Raw genomic sequence first — 25846 nt, forward strand, 5'->3', positions numbered from 1 at the left:
GTCACATTTGTGAATGCTGAAAAGTACATACAGGTTTTGGAGCAACATATGCTGCCATCCAGACAGCGTCTTTTTCAAACACATCCCTGCTTATTTCAGCAGGACAATGCAAAGACCTACAGACCTCTGTCCCACTAAAAATATATGGTGAATTATGAAACGTAAAATATGAAAAACAAGAGAGACCTCGGACTGTTGAGCAACTGAAGTCATGTATCAAGTGAGAATAAGAAAGAATTTCACTTTCAAATCTTCAATGATTAGTGTCCTCAGATCCCAGACACTTGCTCACACAGTGGCAAACACGCCTCTGTTCCAACTTTTTTGGAACGCGCTGCAGACATCAAGCTCAGAATGAGTATATATTTATAGATCACAAAAAGTTTCTCAGTTTGAACATTAAATATCTTGTCTTTGTACTGCATTCATTTTGAAACCTTTCTGTTTCTATTTACATTTTACACAATGTCCCAACTTTCTTGGAATTGGAGTTGTATAGTTACACATAGGATAATAACGCAGGGTAAAACAATTTAATGTATTGCCAGTAAAATCATTTGAAAATGTGAGAATTTCAAGTTTTGCTGTAGAATTAATGCTGCTCTGCTGCTCGTTCCTCTGCATGTGTTCAACTCACCAGACGCTGTGCATCCTTTTCGGCAGTCTTACCTTTGGCAGAGTGTACTTGGGAAGCTTCATTGGGTAGAAAGCATTTCTTTTATAGGACACGTAATGGACTGACTGGCCACCTATTGGCACCTGGAAAAGCAATATAGTGCAATTTGCAGTTCATCACATTTCAGGTAAATATTCATAAACTTCACTGTGTGCGCTGATTGCTAGCAGCATGTTTTAAACAATTTAAACCATCATGAAAACTCTGGGTTTGTAACTAATTAGGATGTTGTGCATTATGGCAGAGTGGCATAATACACTGTGATTTCAATTTCATGCCACCCTTTCCCAGGATAATGGCCCCTTTTAGTTAATGAAAAACATGACTGTACATTAAGATGCGATCGAATGCAGTGGTTTTACAGCTTTTAATTGTCTTTTAATGAAGCCAGACCTTGCAATAAAAACCCACCTGGATGAAAACGTATTCATCCTGAACCACCAGGGAATTAGGGATGATAAATCCAGGGAAAGGCTTGCCCTTGTTTCCATCAGAGCAGTTCTGAAGTTTACAAGTTATGTACTGTGACCCTGTGGGTAAACAAGAAATGAGTGCTAAAAATATAACAAAGAGAAAAACAAACAACCTTCTGTAGTCCATGATCAAGGTTTAGCATTGCTTATGCTGATGGTATTAACAGAGCCATAGAGGCAAAATTTTGGAGGCCAATCCTTATTCTCACTAATAGATAAAGTAGAGGGAGCTGTCCCAGTGTGTTAGCATCAGCCAAATGAGGCGGTCTCCCCAGGGACAGGGCATTAACACACGAGGCCTTATGGAAGTGCAACCCCCCCCCCACCGCTCTGCACTGTGGCCAAGAAAAGAGCCAAGTCACAGCCTGGCCCTTGAAAAATGAATTAACTTAATCGTATGAAGTGTCTCCATGCAGCCAATTCAGAAGGGGACAAGAGTTTTAGTACGGAAAAAAGCAAAAAAAGCTATAATCTCTCACCACTTTTAAAACTTGGTTAAGGAATTACAACAAATCATTCTCATATTAAATTTTGACTAATGTACTTTTCCGTAACGTCATTTTATTACTCACGTCCGTCAGAGAAGCTGATCTCCAGGTGAATCATTCCTTGTTCTTTGTCTAAACCCAGTCTGGACCTGTAACATCAGGACAAACATTCTGTGCATTAAGACTCACATTTAGGTCAGCGGTTTCCAACCTTTTTGACTTACTGTGGTCCCTTAAAATGAAGAAATGTCTTGTTTGTTTCATGTCATCAAAGTTTACGGAGTTGTACTTTTAATTATAATTTTCCTAACCGGATGGTTTTATCCTTCTCAAATTATTTAATTAGAATTTTAATTGTTGTATTTTATTTCTGTAGAGCTCTTCTAAAACCCCTTCCATCTCAGTGAGGTGACTACACTAGTTCTTCATAGGATAAAACTTACATCAAAATAAATAAATAAAAGTGGGGGGCACAACACAAACCAGATTTTACATAGAGAGATTCACACCCACTACTTAAGTGCAAGCTGTTGTTTAGCTATCTCACTATCTCTCAATAATTAGTATGAAAAATTTTTGATTTTGTTGGACTAAAGGGCTTTTAGCCAGTGGATATGTTTCGGAACAATGGGCTGTCAGACCATTGGCCAGTCCCCTATATATAAATGGCATACTAGCTAGTTTAATAAGTGAACAGACCAGTATTTTTTTTCTCAAACATGATTGCTGTTATTTTAGGTAATTCTTATCAGGCATATGTTCACATTTTCATTTTTCTGCCATGACTGACAGCTGAGCTCTGCTCCTAACTGAGTCGTTGAGTCAGTTTTTGTACAGTGGGAGGAGGTGGAGCACGTCACCCATGTTTATTTAAGTCGATGGTTTTAATATGAAGTCTGATTTAGAAAATCGCTAGTTACTGAAAACATATAGGAAGGACTTCACACACTAATGTAAAAATGAAATTATGCATGGAAAAAGAAGCAAACATTAGAGAAAATAATATTTATTTTTGTGTAACAGAACTAAATATTTTTCTTGCGTAAACTGTCAACCCCTCTGATTTATCTACAGACACTAGGTTTTGACGCCCAGGTTTAGAACCACTGATTTACAAGGCAGAGTGGCAGAAAACTTTATCAGGTATTTTGCTATTGTCCCAGGGCATATTTGATAAAGTGTATGTACGTGTGAATAATCAAAACAAACAAAGAAAGTTGAGAAAACAGTTCACACGATGAATTCATTTATCTCATAGTAATACCTTCTGTTTCTCTGTTATCAGAGGTGCAATATTTTGCATTTACATTAGATTTTCATTGTGAATCTGGGACTAAGGGGAACAAGAGATGCAGCTGTGATCTTTACTGTCCTCCCAGAAGCAATAAGACAACAACCTTATCTATAAACACTGGCCTGATGGACATTTGACCTGCACTGCACTTTATGGCGAAGGTGTACTAAGCCATTTCATTCACTCTCAGCAGAGATTCTTCATGATAGTGGTTAAGTGGAGAGCGACAGGAGTGACCACTTGTTGTATTAATAGCAGCTGTTGTGACAGAAGATGGGTTTCTTCTCATTTTCCATACCGTGTCTGAACTATAATATAAAAGGCCTCGTCCTGCTTCCCTCAACACTCTGTAATTGCCTCGCAGCTCCATCTCTTTTAATGGACTTTCTGTCAAATACTTCATCCAATTCTATCAGTGAACAGCAGCCGTTGCTCTTAAATAAACCCCTGCGATCTTATACTGTGTTCTCCTATAACTAACATATAGCACTATGTCCGCCTAGTGAGGGTGCATGTTAACATGTTTTGTAAATCCTGTTTGTCAGATTTTGTTAGATGAGTAGTGCAGGGTAAGATGAAAGTACTGCTTTCATAACAGATCTCTGATGGTGTGGGGAGCATTTTTTTTCTTTTCCTGGCATGTTTTGGCTGACTTTTTTCCTCGAAGACAAAAGTAGGATATTTTAACATCAAAAGCTGTGCTTTGATTGATCATCTTCTAACACTCCAACTTCAGGATGATGCTAAAGAAATATCACACACCACTGGCTTTATTTAGCATATTGACTCAAATGGTTAATATTGATTGGAAATATACAGTATGGTATATTAATGATATTGTAAAACTGTAGTTCATATTATGTGAAGTAGGTTGTACGTGATATGTATCAATATTCAGCATATTAGCTGCAGTAGAGGCCTGTTAGCATGCTCCCAGGTTGGAGAAACAGAGAGACGTACCGGCGCAGAATCAAGCAATGTACTACTGTGGACAGGGTCAGCAACAAAAGGTATTCTAGCCACCTAAAAAAAATCTATATCAGTTCAAGTGTAAGCTCTATTGAGAATATTTTCACCATTTTACCTTGCCATCAGACAGGAAACCACTGTTACATCAGCCAAATATCACTTTCTCCAAAACCAGCCAAACTCTATGGGCAAAATCAGTTCTCATTGAACACTGCTGCTTTGATCTGTTTTGCATGTGTGTGTGTGCATGTGTGTGTGTGTGTGTGACTTTGGTGTTTCAAAATGATAATTAGGATTCACAAAAGTCAGACAATAACACAAACAAACTAACAGATTGAGGCAATGGTAGACTAGCAATTCCTGTGTTCTGAGAGGTAAAATTATTGATTGATTATTTTGAATTTGGTTGGTTTGGAGAGAGAGCGATACTTGGCTTATATAACAAAGGTTTCCCATCAGAAAAGACTGACAGCAAGGTAAAATGGTGGAAATATTCTTTCAATAATTACCTCACACAACCCCACTTCAAATAACACTAATCATCCCTTTAATCTTTAATTTAAAACTCTGCATCCATAGGTTTGTGAGGTGAAATCTTTATTTGGTATCATTAATTTACTTTCTATTTTTCAAAACAAGTTACAGTATAATATTCATGATGTTCCGTGCAAATTGTTCCTGATGTACCAGGAAAGATGCTCTTTTGATGTTTGGCACAAACCTAAATTACAAACATATTCTCTACAGGGTAGAGCTTTATGTGAAGCGGAGTTTAACTAAAAGTTGAAGCTCTCTCTTTGTGCACAGCTGAACTTCGGTACATCACCATTAGCTACAGAAACAGATTTAATTGTTTCCCTGAAGAGAAAAGGCTGTGTTTGTTATGTGATTTAGGTGAGTTTTACTGCTCATTACATAATGACTTAGGGGCTTCTCTTTTTAGTAATCTGTCCTTCATTTCTGGTGAGGTCTGCATGGACGATTCTAAAAACACAAGTTGGACGGGTTTTTTGTGTCCGGTTTTGTAAAGCTTAGGACATAAGACAAAGTTCTTTTTAATTAGAGCTGCAACGATTAGCTGAATCGGGTAGTCGATAACTATTCTGAACATTGCCAATTGTTTCAGTAATTTTTCAAGCAAAAATATCAACCGTCTGTTGGTTCCGGCTTCTTGAATGAAAGAATCTGCTGTTTCTATTTGTCATTTTTGACAGTCTTTTGTTCTTAGTTGGACAAAACTGTCCACTGTGCAATTCAAAGACATCACTTGGGGTTCTGGGAAACTGTGATGAGCATTTTTCACATTTCACAAATGATTAATTAAGTTGCAGCCCTGTTTGTAATTTAATATTATATCTACGAGGTCATCACTGCGATTGTGCATTTGATGCAAGTCCATGTAGGTTGGAAATGTGTATGATAATGACATGACTATGTATTTCCTTCATGCGGTGATTTTAGGTTTTGCAGATGTTTCAGGCTTCATGCAAACTGTTTATCACAGTTTCTGCATACATTAGGAAAAATAAATTAGCCAGTACTGAAGATGCATATAGTTATAGATTACTCCTCAATCCCAAAAGGAAATGAGTGTCATACATTCACCTTCCCTTTGAGGATAAGAATGTCAGCCTCATTAAACAACATTAAACAAGAGATAGTCTTTGTTTCCTCTAATATCTGCATAGTCATCACCTCTTTCCTAAAGCTGATTTTTATTTAGTGTAATGGTGTTGGGTCATTGTATTTCCCCCCCCCCCAAAAAAAAACGTACTGCAGGTCACTGCAACCTCCTTGATTAATCTGTGGTTCTGCTTTTTTTTTTTTTTTTTACTTCTATGTGTGAAAGCGGTTTTGTAGCCAACAACTATAAAAACATGATAAATTAAACATTTATCCTGGGCTATAATCTCTGCACCAGCAGCACCCAACAGCTAATAACACTAAAACAGTCAAAGAGACACCCAGAGGCTCTGTGCGACATCATCAGGCCTGACTCTGTGCAATGTACTCCACATCAGGTATCATACAAATATATGAAAAACTGATGGACAATATTTTGATATGATTGGATTCGTAATACACAGTGGTATCCAACACTATCTCAACAATATTTCATGAGCAAACTGAGTTTAAGGGTTCAAATATTAATCAGTACGTGTAAAGCAGACCCTCCGTACTTAATCTAAAAAAATAAAGAAGTCACACATTATTTATCAAGATCTGCCCTCCTAGAAACCTTGGTTTGGAACTCAATAATAAAAACAATGGGATTAAAATGTGTACTGTATTTCATTTGCTCTTTTTCACCGTGACTGTAATCAGTCATGGACAGTAACTAAGTATACAGCATTTGCTCAATTACTGTACTTAAGTCCAGGTTTTTGCACTTTACTTGGGTATTTTCATCTCATGCTACTTTATAGTTGTACTCCAAACCCCTCATAGGAATTATTGTACTTTTACTCAATAACATTTCTCTGATCTCTTAGTTATTACATTTAAATTACAACAATTTTGTGCATTTATCATCTCAGGACCTCCTCAGGAATACTTTGTGACCCCTAAGTTGTAAACCTAGTCCCAAACTATACATAAAATAGTTAAAACTGCGTCCAGCTCAACCCTTAACCACCATCCCGTTCCTGTCTGTCTGTGGTTGTTCTATCACAGAAAAGCCTGAAAAATATTTTTACAAAAGTATATATTTTTTAAAATAAGTCATGTTTGAAATACTGTTAATTCTTGTACATTCCTGATAATATACGGAGCACTACATGAATGAATTCATGCTTTTTCATGCATGAAGTTGTGTATAAATTCATGATAATATATGCACCCTTATCATAAAGTGTTACCACTGAATTTGTATTAACAATCTAATATGATCGTTTTTCAGTATAAGGGGCCAAGTACTACTATATTTTAGCAATAACATGTATATACTTGCATTTAGGTAAACTTTGAAATACAGGACTAATACTTGTAATCAAGTACTTTTACACTGTTTTATTTCTGCTTTACTTTATGATACTGTAAAGCAACAATAAATGTATTTTTTGAGTTTGTCACACCACAGAGACATGTGTAATTAAACCCCAGCCAACTTTTAATGACTGAAAAATCGCTAGGTCTCACAGTCAAGAAAATATTGGCCGTTTTCTCTGCTCTGAAACACCGGGGACATGTCTGCTCCACTGTCTCAGCGTAAAACACCACTGTGACCTGAAAACCACCTGAAACACAGACGCTCTGTCTAGCAGCTTTACCGGACATGTCCAGACGTGTTTGAGCCACCAGAGCCAGAGGACAGTGACAGGGTGGTATTTTTTCTTCTGTGTCGAGTTATTGGAGCTGAAGTGAGCTGGGGGTATGTCTGACTCTGGTATGTCACAGAGCCATGTTTCATGGCCTCTCAAAAAAAAAAAAAAACTCTTGAACACAGAAATTGTAAATAACAGTCTACAGTCCACGATCCAGTAGTACATAGTTCTCAGAGTTTTCACACATTTCTGCTTTCTAACATGGATAATGTGTTTAGAAAAAAAGCTCCCTTTTTCCTTTACAGAGACTCTAAGTAAATAGGATGAGTACTTCCTCTACCACCGACTGTAATAACAAATGTAACTTTTCTTAAAATTACACTTGAGCCTTTTACTGTACCAGACTTGTGAACTGCTTAAAATCTGACTCAGTGATTTTCATATTTGAGTTAATATTAGTCTAAATGAGCTGCCGACTGATTTTGCAGTATGAGTCACAACTCTGGTAACTGTTTAATCATGCATCTACCACATCAGTAAAACTTGCAAGTACTTCCAGCAAAAAACACCCAACATATTTGTAAATATGTACAGTGAAGGCATTTCCCCCACTGTACCACAGCTGGGAACAGAATGCTAAAAAATGCACACAATTTAATTTATTAATGTATAATTGTTCAGTGCTTGTCTATTATTCATAGTGTTCTTTGAGCACATCAAAATATGCAGCAATATTGCAGCATTTTCTCTCCTAGACAGACAAGTCCTCTGCAAATGACTGATTGTTGATCTCACCAGTAGAATCTGTTGGGGACGACGCTGTCATGCACAAGCTGCCATCTCCTCCCAAATTCAACAGAGACATAGAGCTGGAAAAATGAGAGGAATGCATTAACCAAATGAGTTACAGTAGAAAGAATAAGTCAGAATATCCAAGAGAATTATTTCCTGATTTATGTCCAACCGTGTTATCAAGCAGCTGTCACATTTGTAGCTTTTGTGGCATCAGTATGGTGATGTTGTTTTGAATATTGCACTACTGAGTGCATACTTTATGTGAAAATGCAACAGTGATGAGAAAATCCATCAGCTGCTGTAAAACTAAATGATACTGTGAAGATACTGTGATATTGTTTTTCATATAAAAAAGAAAATATAAAGAATAGTTAAGATTATTAATTGTGATTCCTTGGAAAGGACAGAAGGGATGACATATAAATTAAAATCAAGTGTCTCCTTCTTACAATAACTCAGTGGGATTTCAGCCTAATTGGCATTAAAAAATCACTCGTTTAGCTGTCATTGTAATCTTTTTTTTCCTGTAAAGCCATTAGGCGCCTCTTTATTGCAAAGCTGGACTTGTGTCCAGGCATTCAGACGGCCTGTCATCCTGCAATAATGATCGAGCAAAAAGCATTTTAAGCTTGCAGCTTTACAAGGATAAGCAACATCATTTTGACTTATCCAAGAGCTTTAAACTTTTTAAAGACATGACAGGCGATCGATAGATGTAAAAATGAAACCAAGCAAAGATTAATTTCAGCAATGATAAAAGGAGAAAAACTGATGAAATTTAGCTTTACAGAGATGTACAGAATGACCCGAAGGCAAACTTCTCAAGAGCATCTTTATTTTGACCCATCGATGGCTCTCAACTAAGCTTTCATCTTCCCCCCTGCACCATTTATCTCACTTCTCAGACCTTGACTGTTTTTCTCTCCGAAAATCAACTCTTCCAATAGCAAGCTGGGGAGGCCGAGTTTGATGTCTGTAGTGTTGAGTAAAGCAGACAGCAGGGTTCTCACACAGAATAATGGTGGGTGTGTGTTTATGTTTTGCAATTGTGTGTGTATTGTGCAAGTCTGTGTGTGAGCTTGAAAATTGTTTGGGCGTGTCTCCCTTGTTAACTTTCCCCTGTCGAGGACACATCCATTCAGAGTTAGAGTGTGTGGACAGACCTTATGACTTGTTTACGGGAGCAGGTGATCAGCTGCCTCTGTCTCTGGCAACTGCAGCCTTGCTTTAAGTGGCAAATGTCTCTTCTCATGAAGACTGCGTCCTGAAAGCTAGTCGCTATTATCAAAATGAATGCTTTTGACCATGACAACAAACTAGTTTTATAGACATTAGACTGGATTGCACCGACAAAGATCGATTTAATCTGAGATTACTTCTAATCACTAGGTTTAAAATGAGTGAATCCAAATTAACAGAGGCTTAATCTCAGTTTGGTAAGCCAGCGAAGTAAACTGAAATTAAATAGTTAAATCAATATGGAGATGCTTGCTTACCCAAATTAAAATATATGAGTGAATAAATGAATGAACAGATCAATAAATAAATAAATAAATCTGAGCGTTGTCAGGACCTAAATAGTAAGTATAAAAGAGCGTGGAAAACCGTTGACTTTCAGCTGCTCTGTATTCTTGCAACTGCAGCAATTGATCTAATATTCAATTATTAATTGATTAAGTTAAGTTTGAATATTTTCTGGTTTCTTGGGATGTCATCTTGTGCTTTAGGAAACGCTGATCTACATTTTCCAAGTTTTCCAGTTAGTTATCTTTCTCATAATGGCTTGGCAAAGAAACTCTAATTTCTCCTGCTTTTAGAAAAACCTGTTGGTCAAGTTATCAACTGGAGTGAAAGAAAGAAGAGAATTATCTTAAAACTGAATCAGTTTACACTTGAGTTTAAAATTGTTTAAATTTGATCTAGTTCTAGTGTAAAAGCTAAACTGAGTTTTAGAGAGAGGTTTAAATTGAATCTTGCTTTATTGCATGCTAGTTTGGTGCAACATAATTCAAAGTTAAACCATGATTTAATCGTTTTTAAAAGTTAATCCTTCTTGATGAAACCCAGCCTAAATTTGTTATATCCCAATGCTCTTATGATGTGTAATCTGGCAGAATACTCACTCCAAGCTAACGAGAGCAGAATAAACAGCAAGTAGCCCATACACAACAGCCCATGCTCTATTTTTTCCTGTCACATTTTCAATTTTCATTCCAGCTACTTCATGCCATCTGACAGCTACATGTTACCTTTTGGTCGTGGCTGTAAGCCAGGATCCAGTCCTCCTGCTCGGGGTGAAAAAGCAGGCTGAGGATATCAAAGGCTAAGCTGTGTTTCTGATAGGACGCCCCCTCGTCAAGGCTAATGAGCAGGCTGCTCTCCACCTCCGGGTCCGTTAGCAACATGATCTGAGACGAGACAAGAACGGAGACGGGGGATTCAGCGGCCCACCTTGACAGCGTCAATTCCACAGGGCTTAAATGTGCTTGTGCAATGCTTGGAACAGACGCAGGGTGCAAGCTCCAGCGGGCTGCTGTATGGTGGAGTTACACAGAATAACTGACAGATCTATTCAATACTGGCAGGATGGTTTTTATAACAGCCATGTGGAGACCTACCTTCCTTTTGTTATTCGGACTCACATACAAGTAGCTCAGGATGACTTTTGGCCCGACTTTCTCGTTAAGTTTCTCGTACGTGGTCCCATAATCAGTTGACCTAAAATTCAATTATAGGATGAAGTAAATAGGTTGTGGTGGGAAGCAAAGGAGAATGGAGTAACACCTACTAGTTAAGATGCTGATGGTATCATTAAGCATATCAGGCAAGCAGAAAATTGCAACAGCAGAAGTCATGAAGCAATTTGCTAGATGAATGGAGATTTTTTTAATTATCAAAATAAACAGGAACATCCTGTGTGGCATGCATGGCGAGGGGATGAGATATTATTACTATTATTAATATTGATGCTTTGGGCTAAGAATGTAATTTTAATGTTTGTGATTTTCAGGTTTTATAACTCAAGCAGAGGATTGGAGGGCATATTTGCTTGTTGGCTGAAGAAAAGCTCAACAATTGGCTTTTTGATACAAAACCAGAGATACACTCAAAACTACCGACAGTCCTCTAAAAGTGGCACTGCTCTGCTGAGTTCATTCTGAATGCCAGTCATTGCCACTAAAGTAGATATTGGTCTCAGCTGCTTGGTACATTTCAGGAATAAGCAGCCATGAAATGTTTTTACTGCACAGAATAAAAAAGACATTCTTTTTATGATTTTGTTTTGTGTTAAGAGCATTTGGGAAATATGTATTCATTATTCATTATTTATCCCTTGTGTATTGATGATATTGGCTTTACTTCCTCACAGTTTGGAGTCCCACACAGACCCCAGTGCTGTATGTGTAAAAGCAATAATAATCAACCTCATTTTTTCCTTCACATATTTTTTTTTTTTGGATGACCTTATTAAAACCCAATATGTAGAAAAGTATTTCTGTGGTAACCATTCCCTTGGAAACTGGGTTTGCTCAATAAAACTGTGTTAACATTACATCACATTTATGATGTGATGTGATGAACTTGTTAGCAAACAGTTGCTTATTTACACACCCAGCAGTTACGGAGCAGCATTATCATCCATTTGGAGTTGTGTTTTTGATGAATGCAAGTCAAATATTTACTCTTTTATCTCTGTTTTGGTCTCCACCGATTCCTGAGAGTAATATCTGGAACTGTAGCTGCTAAAAGCTCCACTGTGTCCACCAGCTAGTCGCTAACTGTGTCTGTCTGCTGGTTATAAAGACCTTTTTACATTGGCATTTGAAACATTTTTTGAAAATAAAAAAAACTGATTATAGCTGCTATATTACATTTTTCCAGGTAAAGTTACAGTGAGTAGCCAGTTAAAAAGAAATAAGGAGATTTTCTGTTCAACAAAATATGAATGTTCTTGTCAGCTTTAATAGAAGAAAAGTTATATTTTGTGGCTGTAGCAGTGGAATCACTGCTGTTTTTGCCCACAATGCTGATGCAAGCTCCTTGTAGCCACTTTAATTAAACAGCAGAAAGGCTTAACCTCCTGTTAAGAGTTTTGGAAATAAACGTATTTGTGTCATATTTCAGAGTGTTTTACAGCTAGGATCTCTGAGACCTCAAACAAAAGTCCTTTTCTGTCATGGATTTCTGAATCAATCAATTAAAAATCATGTTAATAAGCAATTTTCATAGAATTAGGAAACATCATGAAGCAGATAAAACAATGTTAACTATGTTTCTTGATCTGGTGATGAGGATCCAGGACCTGAAAGATGCGAGTTATGTCATTGCATTACAAATGAAATACAAATATAAAACAAATTACATATCTATTTGTTTAGCTGCATCTTTTATATGTAAAGTAAAAGCAGACAGAAGATCTTACCTCCATAAAGAACTCTCTGTTACTCTGCCAGAGTTGAAGTCGTAGTACTTTGTCAACATGAGGATCACCTACAAAACAGATCAAACAGATTACTGGCTTCCAAGTGAGTGTATCATCATTTTTGAAACGGCAGCAATAACATGTCACACAGTGAAACAAAAGAGCGGAGCCGTCCACACAAATGTCTTTTAAACTCCCTGACAGCCACGGCTTTATTAAAAACCAAACAAAACTGTCACAGCACGTCAACCCACTGCCCTGTTTGTGGTATAAAGCTTTAAACCTTGTGCATATTCCCTGAGGATCAGCTGATCACATGCATGCTTTAATGGTTTTTAAGACCCAGTGGACTACCAGCAACTGCTACCATTGGTAAACTAAGGCTAAATAAATAAATAATTCTACACTAAGATTGATTGCAGGCATAGAAAGACAGGCCTCGTAAACATCAAGGACAATCCTTTTGACGAGGATCATAAAAAATATGTGCTTTATATGGTTTAGGCTAATACACAGGCCTCCACTTATACATAAAAGCTGTAGACTTCAAGATGTCTTGTAAATTAACTCAAATATTAATGAATATCTCACTGTGGACATTTCTATTTGTTTCAGCAGCCTAAATCAAAGCCTGCGTGTTTGTATATGCATGTAATTACCGATGCATGAAGTCATATTTACATACATTTAACTTGACATTTCCTTTTTTCTCAGCGAGGCAATAATATGAGGAAAAACTGCAATTATTATAATAACTTCCATCCAAAATGAGTCATGAGTCAATCTCAACAGTCCTTTACACAAAAACTGGTGTTCACATTGTGTCCTTCGCCCTTTACGCAAATTAATCACTCAAGCGATGTCTGGCCTGCACTGTGCAATCATAAAATCTGCAGATTATATCGCTCTCTTGGGACGCCTCTCTGGGCATCCTTTTCATAGCTATCTTCTAATTATCGAGTGTTATGAGCGTTTGGGGTAACATTCCCTATAACAAGTAACAACTCCATCATGTAAACAAGGAATCTGAACTTTTTAAAACCTTGCTCTCCTCGCGAAGACTTTTGCTCAAATCAAACAAGTCAGTCGTCCTCATCTCTGCAAGATAAAAGCCCAACACCTCTTGAAACTAATTGGTTCACGGGAACAGAACTGTGACAAAAGCACGCGGCGCACACATGCACGAGGCTCCTCAAGGTCACTTACGCTCAGTCGACACCAGAATTTAGCTGTAATAACTATTTCAAGAACAACAGTGTCCCAGGTTTTTTAAAGCAAAATTAGTCAATACGAACTGTCTGCTGATAAACTTTACTGGAGCAGCACCACAAATTAAAAAAATAACTGTAACTCTGATTATGAGACATCATTCTATTATGCACTGAATCCCAAATACAGGCTCCTCGCTGTCTGATGCTCTTAACTGATGCTAATCCTTGTATCAATAAACAGAATCACAAAAGCTAATCAAATGTAATAAAGAATCTTCTCATTTGTTGCTACAGAAACTTTTGTTATTATGTAAGCTTCCTAACTTTTAACTCTGTTATGTACAGTGGACCCACTCAACTGACGGCACGTGGGCCGAATCTGGCCCTTTACCGACCTTAATCTGGCCCTTCAATTATTTATAAGTATAGAAAAAAGTACAAATAAATAATTTCTTCTTCTTAATGTGAGAGACTAATTAGCTCATTCATTGGTTATATATGTTGTTATCAAACATAGAGACACTTCTTATTCTAAAACATTTTAACTCAGGCTGTTTAAGCAGAAAGAATTGAGGAGAGTCAAACTGAATGAAACAACATATTAAATACAACATTGTGTTTATTAAAACAACAAGCTACTTCTAATTTAGGATAAGGTGCAATGTTTTTTGTTTTAACTTTTGTACATAATGTTTCTCTTCCAGTTGTAAAAATTAATAAAGTGGAGGGAAAAAAAACAGACAAAAAGTTGCATTGTTTTACACATTTAAATTCTTAACTTTATAGATCAAGCATAGGAAATGTTAATGTCTGGTCCTTTGGTACTTTACTTTTTTCAAATCTGGCCCTAAAAAAGTAAATGAATAAGCCTGATGAACAGTTTATTTACTAGGGTTGCAACTAATTCTTCTGTTCTCAGTGATATATTTTTGGAAAATTCTTAACATAGTTTCCCAGTGAGCTAAAAGCATTAAATGTCTTGTTTTGTCCAACCAAAAGTCCAAAACCAAAAGATGTTCTATTTACAATGATATAAATCACAAAAGAGCAGAAAATCATCACAAATGAGAAGACAGAAACAGATCATGTTTCCTATTTTCCCTTAAAAAATAACATATTGCTCAACAGTTACTGGAATTATTGTTGATTCTCTGTCAATTCACTATTTAATTGACTAATTATTTCAGCACTAACATTAACTATTCAATCATTTTTGTACTAAAAGCTCTTACATGTCCTACAATCTCCTATGCTAGTTTATTTATAGTGAATATCACACCTTTTCCAAAGTCAAATTCAAGCACTTTTCAAGCATTTTCAAGCTTTTCCAGCACATTACACCTGTTTCTTCATCACATAAAATAAGATGTAACTGTGCTATAAAGTGCCAAAATTATTTTTCATGCAGAGTGGCAAGTGAGGCTCAAGCAGAGCCGTCTTCATTTTGTGCAAAAGGCAAAAGCAATTAGACTGACTTATTTTATTTCTATATCTAGAGAGCGAACTACTCAGTCACTGACTTATTATGAAAATAATTTAATTATAGTTTCAAGCAATTTCTAGCACTTTATCCAGAATCCAAACACTTTTAAAACCTTGAAAACGTAACAACTTATATCATGTACCACATTGTCACACCACAAGTTTCTAAAGAGCCTCTTGCTGTAAATGAGGCAATGAATTTAGCTTTATTTCCTGATTATTCCCCTCTCTGTGAATAAGCTGACTAAGGGAGCTCTGACTTTGGCATTACTTTGTGCTGAATGTATGAATCCTTTATATGAGCACTAGTTCAGAGATAATCCATGTAGCTTGTTATAACTATGGTACCAAGTGTCCAGACCGGTTTGCAGAGATTTATGGTCTTCCAATAAAATGGCCTTTATACCTTCCAAAAGTCATACCCTCATGGACACTGTCATACACAATAAAACAACCTGCAGCAGTCTGAAAATTAGGACGAAATATATCCCCCCATTCTGTATGGCAATTAACTTTATGCATTTACTTGGGAGCGATCCAGGATTTCAGTCAGATGTAATTTGCATCCACCTTACTGCTGGTTGGAAAAGTTTCCTTTGTTCTGAGGGATGTTGAAAGTGTGAGGTCAACTCCATGGCTGCAGTTAACGCATCAATACAGTGATAGAATATTCACTTTGTAGATATTTCAGTGCGAAACAGGTGTTTGAAGTTCAGGATGTCAGTCATATCAGCCTTGAAATTGGTATGTGAAACTGCTGGACAAACACTCTTCTTTTAATGATTACATAACCTACCCTTTGAATTTAAATAGTAATGCCATATGTATTAGCATATCTTTCCCTTTGAATGTCGACAAAAGTGCCACATTCGGTGCCAGCTACCATGCAGGGCATGGCCCATTAAGCTGCAGTGGCACTAGCATATCTCCAAACTGGATTACCTGACATCCAAGAGCAAGCAAATTGATTTTTCAACCTCTAATCCTTTGTAAATCTTAAACCTTGGAGGTAAATGGACTGGGATGAATTTGATCATTATGTAACAATGAATGGAGGCTTAATGGTGACTTAAAGGGCTTAAGGTGGGGAGATTACTCCTGAAATGAAGGTGTTGCATGAAGAGGGGAAGGAGTAGAGGTATCAGGAAAGCAGAAGGTAGGAGGGGGAAGAGGGGGGGTAATGTTATTGAAGGATGAACACCTGAGACAAATGAAAGGAGCAACAGAGTATACACATTGCAATTCATTCCCACTCTCACTAACCCGTTGATCCAGCCTTATCAGCTGTTGGAATTAAGTTGCCTCATCAATAAAACTGTCATCACGTTTAGCCACTGCAATTAAACAGATGGATGATTCCATGAAAGCAATTGTTACAGGAGTTACTGACTGGAATGTTAATAATAAAGACAAATATGACGTTTCAAAAACCTGTGTCGTGTCTGGGGTGTGTTCCTGCTTTTTGCCCAATGCATGCTGGGATAGGCTCCAGCTCACCTTTGACCATAAAGCAACTGACACATTTCCAGTGGTATCTAGCCATGCAGATGCTGTTGCTTTGGTTTTGTTTGCACAGGTTCTCTAAAATTTCTGCTTCCATTCCCAATACATTGGTAGTGAATGAAATGTTGTTGTGCTTGTGTGGCGTACAAAGCACTGAAAAATGACTTTCAAAACTTTTACAGCCATGTGTCTTTCCAGGAACAATGTCCTGGTTGCTAAAAGTCATTTGTTTCATTACAAAACAAGACCAGTGTTGTTAATCTCACTGTCACCATCTGTGGGTAATTCAGAGTAATGAGTACACTGTTTGTGGATGGAGACAGTTTTCTTTTTGTAATTCAGGTGAACTGACCCTCTGACAATTTACAAATCATCAGCCAACAGAGTACCAGAGCTGGTAATTTATACATCCCTTAGTTTGGACACTGCGAGGCAGCACAATAACCTGTAAACACAACACTAATATTGAACAGGTTAGCAAGTTGGCAATATTCATTTGGAGTCATATTTTGTGCCACTTGGTGAATGTTAGTCCAATATTCACCATCTATTTAGCTCTGTCTTGTACTCCATAGATTTCTGAAGGAAATATCTGGCTCTGTAATTGCTAAATGTTGCTAAATGTACACCAGGCAGTCAATTACTTGTTTGTCTATATCATAGAGTTAACTGGTTGTAAAAAAGAAGTTTGAGTGGATGTACCCTTATGGCAAAAGGACCCTACTTCTTCCTAATTTATTACATTAGTAAACTGATTCCTAATGAGTTTATGGTCCCAATCATAAGCTTAAAGTCTTCTTCTATACAGCACGATGTTCATTATATAAATTATGGTCCTGTTTAGAGTAGAATAGACAATAAAGCAGGGTATATTTTGGGGTGGGGCTGGGGTGTAATTGACAAGTCATTCTCAGTTCCCAGTGCAACACAAAGGTCTCACAAAACTCAGATCAAACTGTCAAATTAGATTGATCAAATTTGGATCAATATTCTGTTGCTACATTGCCTATTTCTCGACTACATTGTTTTCAGAAACATATTTTTGTGTACCATTTAGTTGTAACACTAGAAACTTTGTTACTATTATTTCCTGCTGAGCGGCCAAAACCAAGTACCGTCCATGTTGCCTGTCTGCTCCACCCTCTTGTCGGTACCGTGAATGACCTGGTTGCAAAAGACCAGGATGGAAACCCCCATAATGCCAAACTCAGGGTTTCAAAATGCTAGTCCACAGAAGAATGAGTGACATCACTCTTGGTTCACTTTTGCTTCATCTCAGCTGCATTTGGAAACAACTCTGATGAGAGCGGTGAGAGTGAATCAAAACTTTTAATTTAGAGTGAGTTGAGTGAAGTTGGTAAAAACAAACCAGAAGATGCCAGAACTCTGATGAGTCACGTGATCTATATATAAAACTGATAGCAGCTTTAAAGTTCCCCTCAAGACACACTTCAAAGTTTCTTAAGATTCTGCTGTGATTAATGTTTTGTTTCCACATAAAAATAAAAGGGTCTGAAAGCACATCTACTCTTTCTCTCTCATTGATTGATTCTGGATCTGGCCTCGTGCCCTGCCCACCATCACTGCTTGCACTAGGTTGACTACGTTGGTGAAAGAACGCTGTGCAGCAAGAAGGCTAGTGTTAGCGTTAAGGAAACCTCATTAAGATTCAGCCATACATGTTTGAGCTACAGTCAGACCCAGACTCAGATGAGGAGTCTGTTTGTGCATAAATGTTTTGTACCAAAATTGGCAACTTAGTACAGATGTAACAGCATGGTAAGTGCTGTTAGCATCTTTTTTATTTATGTTGTTTGTTAGCTTGTTAGCTTAACTGGCCATGGTTGACACTGACAATGCTAACTCTCACTCTCTGCACTGACATGTCCGCTCTGAACTGGAGGTTTCAGGTTTGCTTGCCTGTATAACAGCAATTGGCTTTTGAATTTGTTATGTACCAAATCTAGCTTACTTGGGTTCATTTGAATCTCAGATTTTGAGCGCAGACATCTCCCTCTTCAGAAGAGGAGTGTGAAAACACCTCTCTAGTGACAAACCCAGATACAAGTCAGTGGTGACAAGGTCAGATATTTTAGGGGACATAAACACAAGAAAAACACAATTTTGATAGGTGTGGTTGTTTCTGAAATTTGAATTTCACATTTCATAAGATATCAAGATTTTGGTTAATGATATTCAAATGAGTGACAACTGGTGAGACTAAACGTTACAAACTAATTGGGAGAAGGAGGGTGAAAACACCTGCCTACCAGATCTTAACACCACAGAAGTGTTAACAATGTGGCAGCGGATGCTGTACAAGGAATGAAAAACACAGCTTATCAAGCAAATTCAAAGACCCCAGGGTCCACTATAGCATAAAGTATGAAACTTCACTTGATGAAATCGCCACATTAAACAGCATCATTTAACACCTTTTATAAAGAAAGAAATGTCTGTTTCCATTACGTTGTTTACGGCCTTGCAACTCACTCGATGGCAACAAAAGCCTGCAGGGGAGCACATCCTCGTATACTTCAATACCACCTCAGCGAGACACGTAATGTACAGAGGCTTTTGTCTGCCACATCAATTTATATCACTTCATTAACAAAGGCAACATCTCCTCGTAGACCAGATGTTGTGCTGAGGCTGGGCCGTTTGAAGTCAGAGCTGTTGGCTCTCCCATGGATAGGAGGTCACTGCAATCATAAATTATAAAACAACAATAATGCAGTACACAGCTATGTGAGTTTTTACTGAGGAATGAGTCGGAACAACCCGATAATTAATGAATCGTTGTTAAAGTATAGCTTGACTAATTCGGATTTGAAGATTATATAGTAGATACTGAGAGAGAAGACATAGAGAACAGACTGGGAGATAATAATGAATTATTAGGTAATGATAGGTTCATAAATATCTGTGAACCAGAATAACTTTCTTCATGAGTCATTCCTGATTAAAGGTCCAGACTCTAAGATTTCAGTAGATGTACTGGCAGAATACAACAGGAAATAACTACAATATTCATAATCACCTCAAAATAAGAAGTGTTGTGTTTTCATCAGTGCTGGGCATGTTACTGAAATTTAGTAATTAGTTACAGTTACTAGTTACTTCTCTTAAAAAACGTGATTTATGCGTTCCTTTTAAATGTATGCTTAAATTCTTTTATTAATGCGCACATAGCCATATTCTTTTGTGTACCTCTATTACTTTATTCTATTTTATTGTAGCTATATTATTTCAGCATAGCTATATTATTTTAGTGATCATTTTGATCTACCGTTGTAACCTACCAATAGGGATCATTAATGTTCCTGACCACCAGAGGGCAGCCATGACTAGCATCCACCTGTAGGCTACATTTTTACTGCCTCTAGTTTAGACAGTTGGATTTAGTAGAAGAAGACCCACAGGAAGGTGAATATGTTAACCAAGCATTGCTGAAGCCAAGCAGGTCCAAACTGTTCCTTATTCCATGTGGCTGTGGGTTTTCGTTCCTACCAAGCCGGAGCACACCGGGCTTGACTCACTTCATCTACTGATTTCAGCCTTCTAACAGCTGATTAGTCAGGTCAGGTGTGCTGTTGGTTCGCTTGAGCGAAACCTTGTAGCCACTCGGCCCTTTGTGGAATAGTTTGGACATGCCTGGTTTAAGTATTAAGCAATAATTATATTAAGAAAGGCAGTGTTTCCCCTAGAATGACTGCTTTGGAGGGGCTGTAGTGAAGGATTTGACCACTACAGGACTTAGGACTGTAAAATGAGATCAACATACTGTGTGAATACTACAACTGTTTAGTATTCACACAGTATGCTGATCTCATTTTACAGTCTTAACTGTGATCACAGTAATACAGAGCAAGCTAGCTGGGCTAGCCTGTTAGTTTATCACCTAGCAAGGTGAATTTCCCCAGGCTTACTGAAATGAGTCTTTCCGACATTACAGTGGTACAATATACACACTTAACATCGAGAAGACAGAGCAACATCATGAACAAGTAAGAGAGAATCATGTTATTATGCTACTTGCACCTGACATCACATTGTCAGCAACTTCTGCCCCATAATGATGGCAGAACCACAGGAGAAACAGGAAGCGGAAACAAACGCATAATAAAATGTCAAGCCTCTGAACATAAATGTCTGAATGCAAAGAATTCACAGCATGAAATAAATTAAATATTATTTGGGGAGATGGAGGGTCCCATTGGGTGTGTTATGATGTAAAGCAAGCTCACATTGCCTGTACAGTGTCTTGAAAGGGGAGGGTGCAGGGAGCTCACTGTTACATGCCACGAAATCCTACAGACTGGTCCTTTAAATCTGACCTGGCAAAAACTAATAACCGCTATTTCATTACTAATTACTTAATCCTTAGTTACTCTTCTTGTGCACCCTCAAATAAAATGACACATCATGTGGTTGCTAAGGAGTCCCTCATTTTTTGATTATTGAAAATAACTTGTTCCTTAGTGATCTCTCACAGTCTTATGTATTGTATTAAGGGTTACCAAAGCAACTCCACAGTATCACTTTGCAGAAAATAAACTGTTGGTGTCCTGACAAAATCTGATGTACAAATACATGCAGGTGTGAAAACACAGTGAATAAATGTCTTGAAGTTTGGAGAATGTGAATAAAACATAAGGTGAGGTATTACTATGACTATGAGTTTTTAAAAGATGTGATTCAAGATGAAGTTCAGCTATGATGTGATTGACGGCAACATTCTGTTACTTGGCAGACGGTAATACCATTGATCTGTGAACATCAAACAAACAGCATTTTAAATGGACAGCGAGCACATGCTCCATTTTACAGATACAGCTTTCAAGCACAACAGCAAGTGTCTGACTTTATTGGACTCCTCATGTCGAGCCGACGGCCCTGTGTGGAAGTAGCAGCTCGGTTGATAAGTCATCTGAAACGGCTTCCTTCTTCTTTGGGCCTCTGCTCTTGCATCGTTTGCTTCTTCACCATAAATGAAAGCCCAGTCTAGTTCAGCAGCTAGGCTATGGCGGCCTGCTGAGCTTGGAAGCTTCAGCGTGCATGAGGAGGGGGTCTGATCAATGCAGGCAAGATTAGACAGCAAGTGGGTAGGCTTTTCAACCCAACCCCAAAAAGTTGTGCTCGCTGTGCAAGAATGTTTTTCTTTTTTCAAAACTGCTTTTAATTCTCGAGCACTCCGTTCGAGATTTGGAAGTGCTGAGTGTGATGGTAGAAGATTAGTTGTGTGTTGACAAACTAAAAGCTCCCCCGACTCTTTAATAAAGTGCGTTTCTCTCTGACATAAATAAAGTAAAACAGCTGATTAGATAAATATGCTGCAAAAGGATTTCTCTCACCCATATGTCTTGTTAGGCTCAACAACACAGTTTGAAACCTCCTGTTCGCCAAAATGCATCACTATAAATCCAAAAAGGAAACTTCAGAGCGTGAATCAAAGTCATGGTTTCGAATGTGAGGCTTTTCTTGCAGGCAGATGGTGTAACTCATACTGTGTGAGCAAGTAATACAGGTGGCCACTGTAAAATGAAAGTGTTGTGAAACACGAAATGAGGTGGCAACTCAGCAATGGCCAAAAAAAGAATACTGACAACAGCAACCAACCGAGTGTTTCTGATTCATAGATGGAGCACCGAGGCACTGAATGTGTTGGATTAAAATTTAACCGTGCCAAACGGCTGATTTTCACATTAATTTTCAAAACACCATCTTGGTTATAAAACAGTGAAACAAAGTGAAAACAGGCAGCGCACACGTGACAAACATATAAACCTGCAGATCATACTTTTGATTTAACTGAACACAAAGAAGTGCAAACACAAAAATGTGTCTTCACCCAAACAAAAACCAAAAAAACAAAGAAAAGACGGTGAGATCTCATTTATGTATTATTCATCATTTCAGCCAAATTAACTTTGTCCTGGTCTAGGATAAAATCTTTGCATGGTTTTTATGGAATTTCTGCTCTATTAGATAGCACTCGGTGGAGAAGAAAGGAAACCCAGGAGGGGAGCACAGCTTGCTGATAAAAAAACACACTCTGCAGGATTTCAAGGCGTTAGAGAACCTCACCACAGGAAGGCTTGGTGGCTTGGCAGAGCTGCACTCAGCCTGCCAGTAGTTTCTGTGCAGTGCTGAGCTTTAAATACCAGCCACTCTGTTTATCCATGCAATGTAGGCACTGCCACATCCACAAATTTGTCAGGAAAAATAGATTCTTTGTCTTCGGGCGTCTTAGGGTTGAATCGTGGTGTTACAATTCTTATCATTATGTATTTCATGAATTTATTTATGTTTCTTGAGCGGGACGTGTGATGTTCGCTGCCTAAAACAACACTACAGCAAAACCCCACCCCAACCCGCTCAACCGCCTGTCCATCAGAGCCACCCAGGAGAGAAGGGAGCTGGTGGAGGTCCACAATGACAGCATGAGCCACAGGGTGGTCGGAACATGACAACATGCTATGTGCAGGAAGCTACATGTGTCACAGTGTCCAGAACAGGGCTGTTTGTACTGGTGTACTGAGGGGAGGCAGGCAAGATAAAATGGTGAAAAGGACTAAATTGAATTTAAATATTGATCACATTAAGTCTCCCGTTCCTCCCCCTGAGGTACAACATGGAGAGCCAGGGCTGAATAGGTATGATTACTGACAAAATGACTCTTGCATCAACCGAATTAGATGTCGCTCTTGTCGGGCAAGCTGTAGTGTCTGTAGTAATTGTTTCATACTGCTTTCTACTGGGGGGGGTGGGAGGCCAGTTTGACAGCAGCCAATACAATCAAAGTATCAAATCTGCCTCTGCCTTAACTCCCTGTGATTTATGGGGTTACCCGATGGACATATAGCTTTACTTGTTGCTAAAATAACCATTACCCGCTGCTAACTGTAACTCCTCTGTGTCACAGTATCTTTTTGCACCCAGGTGATAGTAGTCACACAGCAACTACTTGACTATTTACTACTGTTTCTGCAGAGGGGAGGTTGTGGTGGGTGAAGGGATTTAAAAAAGGATTATCTCCTGGGAGACTGGGACTGAAGTCCTGACCTGGGAGACTGGGGTTTAAACTAGAAGTCAGAATTGTCTTTCAGTTTTAGACTGAGTTGACTTATTTTCAGTTTTTTTTTTATTATTATTATTGTCAGTTTTCAGTTACAATTTGGTTTGGTTTTGGAAACAAAACTATTTGGTCGGGTTTGTCTCTGCCATGCTAGGCTATATTCATCTACCAGCCCAAGTGAAAACAGCATTGTTGGCTGCTGACACCTGGGTGCTGATAGCATCTGTGTGGGTGTGTGCAGGTGTGAAAGGTTAATATAACCCCTTAAGGAGCTGCACAGCAGATTTCATTGTAAAACATGTAATGGCAATAAAGCCATTACAAACTTTCAATAGGTAAATTCTCAAATCTAAATTCATTTTGTTACCTTGAAAAGTGACATTTTAAAAAGCTTTTTGACTTAACTGACTATTTGACTGAATAGTTTCTTTCACCCTTTCAGCCATTCTGCACATTGACTGCAGAACACACTATAGATACAGTGCTTTCATGTATCCTTTTGTACAGACATTGGTAGACTCAAGGTGACACCGTACAATCAACTAGACTCATCTTATACTCCATAATGAAATAATAATCACACCATTTGACTTTTAACTGATTCATAGCATTGTTTGCCTCAGACAAACAATTGGTGCCCACAAACATGAATGTATCTGGATAATTACAGCAACAGAAAAATGATGTGTGTCTTAATAGCATCAATGGGTATTTTTCACAGACTTTTTCCTCAGTTATGTAAAGTCAAGGAATGACAGCCTCTCAATGTCCACAACAATATAGACTCATTTTAAATAAAACTGAAGTATTTCAGTAGAATAGGACAGACATTTATATTGAATGCAATGCAATGCACCACGCTAAGTTCCTATATGAGCCTACATGAATATGTTTTACCATTAAGACTCACATCTTAACCTTCTTTGTCACCTGTGATGTAAACGTCAGATTTTCACACAGTCAGACAAATTAAAAGTGTACATTCATTTATAAATTCAGTGGACCTGCAGAGCTTCTCTCCTGTCATCACCTGTCTTACGTGCTCTTTTACCTTGTGGATTAAGGATTTATCTGAACCAAACCAGAGTTGATGATTACTGGGGGCAGGGAAGAGACAAACCAAGACATTTTTGGTGAGTTTTGTTTAGTTTCTGCAAAGTTTCAATGAAACTGGTTTCTCGTGAGTTTGACAAGAGCAATTAAACAGCTGTTTCTGGTTAAACAAAATGTATCTCACTCTTCAAAATAAGGTTTCTCACTGTCTTGATCATTTCCAAAACGTTGTCAGACGCAAACAGTAACAATCTGAGTCTGTCAGTGGTGAAAACAAGCACAAACAACAAGGAAACAAGCTAGCGTCACTTGCTCTGCACGCTCCGCGGGTGGGCCTGCATGCATGAGGTGGCTGACAGCGTGTCATGCTGCTCTTCATTTCTATCACTCTTCTCATTTACATCACAGTTAGTTTTGTGGTTTGTAAACTTTATAGCCTGTCATGCTGTTACACTGCTTTGTGTACAATGACACAGATAAAGAAAACGAGCTGAAACTTGTTTATCAACAACTCCTTTCACCCTCTCTCATCAGTCAACCAGACAACATGTGATTCTGAGGATATTTTTTAATAAATACACCAGCTAATGTAAAAATATCTTTATGATTCCCTTGATTTCCTCCCTGTGCATTTTTAGGAGTTTCTATCTGTCTTATCCTGTAACTGCAAAGCACGCTGACTGGCAGGGGAAAAAAAAACGAATGTTCAATTGGAAGAATCTCAGTCAACTGTGGGGGCTCCAACTAATGATTCGAATCGTTGATTATCAGGTAGCAGCCCTAGTTCACAGAGTCATAGAAGTAACCAAGACTTCAGATGAAACTACTGCGTACCTGGCCCGTCTCCAATTGACAAAGACAGATGAGACAGTCTACTGAGAGCTCAATGAAGCAGATGGGGAGAAGCTATGCACCAGTGTACCAAGCACAGGGTCTGTGAAGAGGAGAGAGTCCTCTACTAGAAAACCGGGGAGCTGAAAATACTACAAAACATGGTGTACCCATGAGCAGGGCATATACATTGAATGACGAGAGACCTGCTCTTCAAGGTTGCTCAAAGCAGAGAAAAGGGTATTTGCCATAAATGGAGAAACTCATAAATGCTTAAGATACAGAAAGTTTTGAGTACCCAGGAGAT

The 25846-nt window shown here is 38.1% G+C and overlaps 1 protein-coding gene across 1 annotated transcript in view; it reads right to left on the reverse strand.

Annotated features, from left to right (window-relative positions):
• LOC146315503 (VPS10 domain-containing receptor SorCS1-like) overlaps nt 1–25846 on the reverse strand; it is a 77180-nt gene that overhangs the window by 38970 nt on the left and 12364 nt on the right. Inside the window, exons 2-8 of the mRNA XM_084735743.1 lie at nt 12382–12449; nt 10577–10676; nt 10208–10366; nt 7959–8032; nt 1722–1786; nt 1088–1206; nt 670–759 (exon numbers count right to left, since the gene is read on the reverse strand). Coding sequence (XP_084591869.1) covers nt 670–759; nt 1088–1206; nt 1722–1786; nt 7959–8032; nt 10208–10366; nt 10577–10676; nt 12382–12449 — 675 coding nt within the window. The remainder of the gene's footprint in view (nt 1–669; nt 760–1087; nt 1207–1721; nt 1787–7958; nt 8033–10207; nt 10367–10576; nt 10677–12381; nt 12450–25846) is intronic.

This window comes from Lutjanus erythropterus, chromosome 14 (genome assembly GCF_056507025.1).
Source record: "Lutjanus erythropterus isolate fLutEry1 chromosome 14, fLutEry1.hap2, whole genome shotgun sequence".
Classification (NCBI taxonomy): domain Eukaryota; kingdom Metazoa; phylum Chordata; class Actinopteri; order Lutjaniformes; family Lutjanidae; genus Lutjanus; species Lutjanus erythropterus.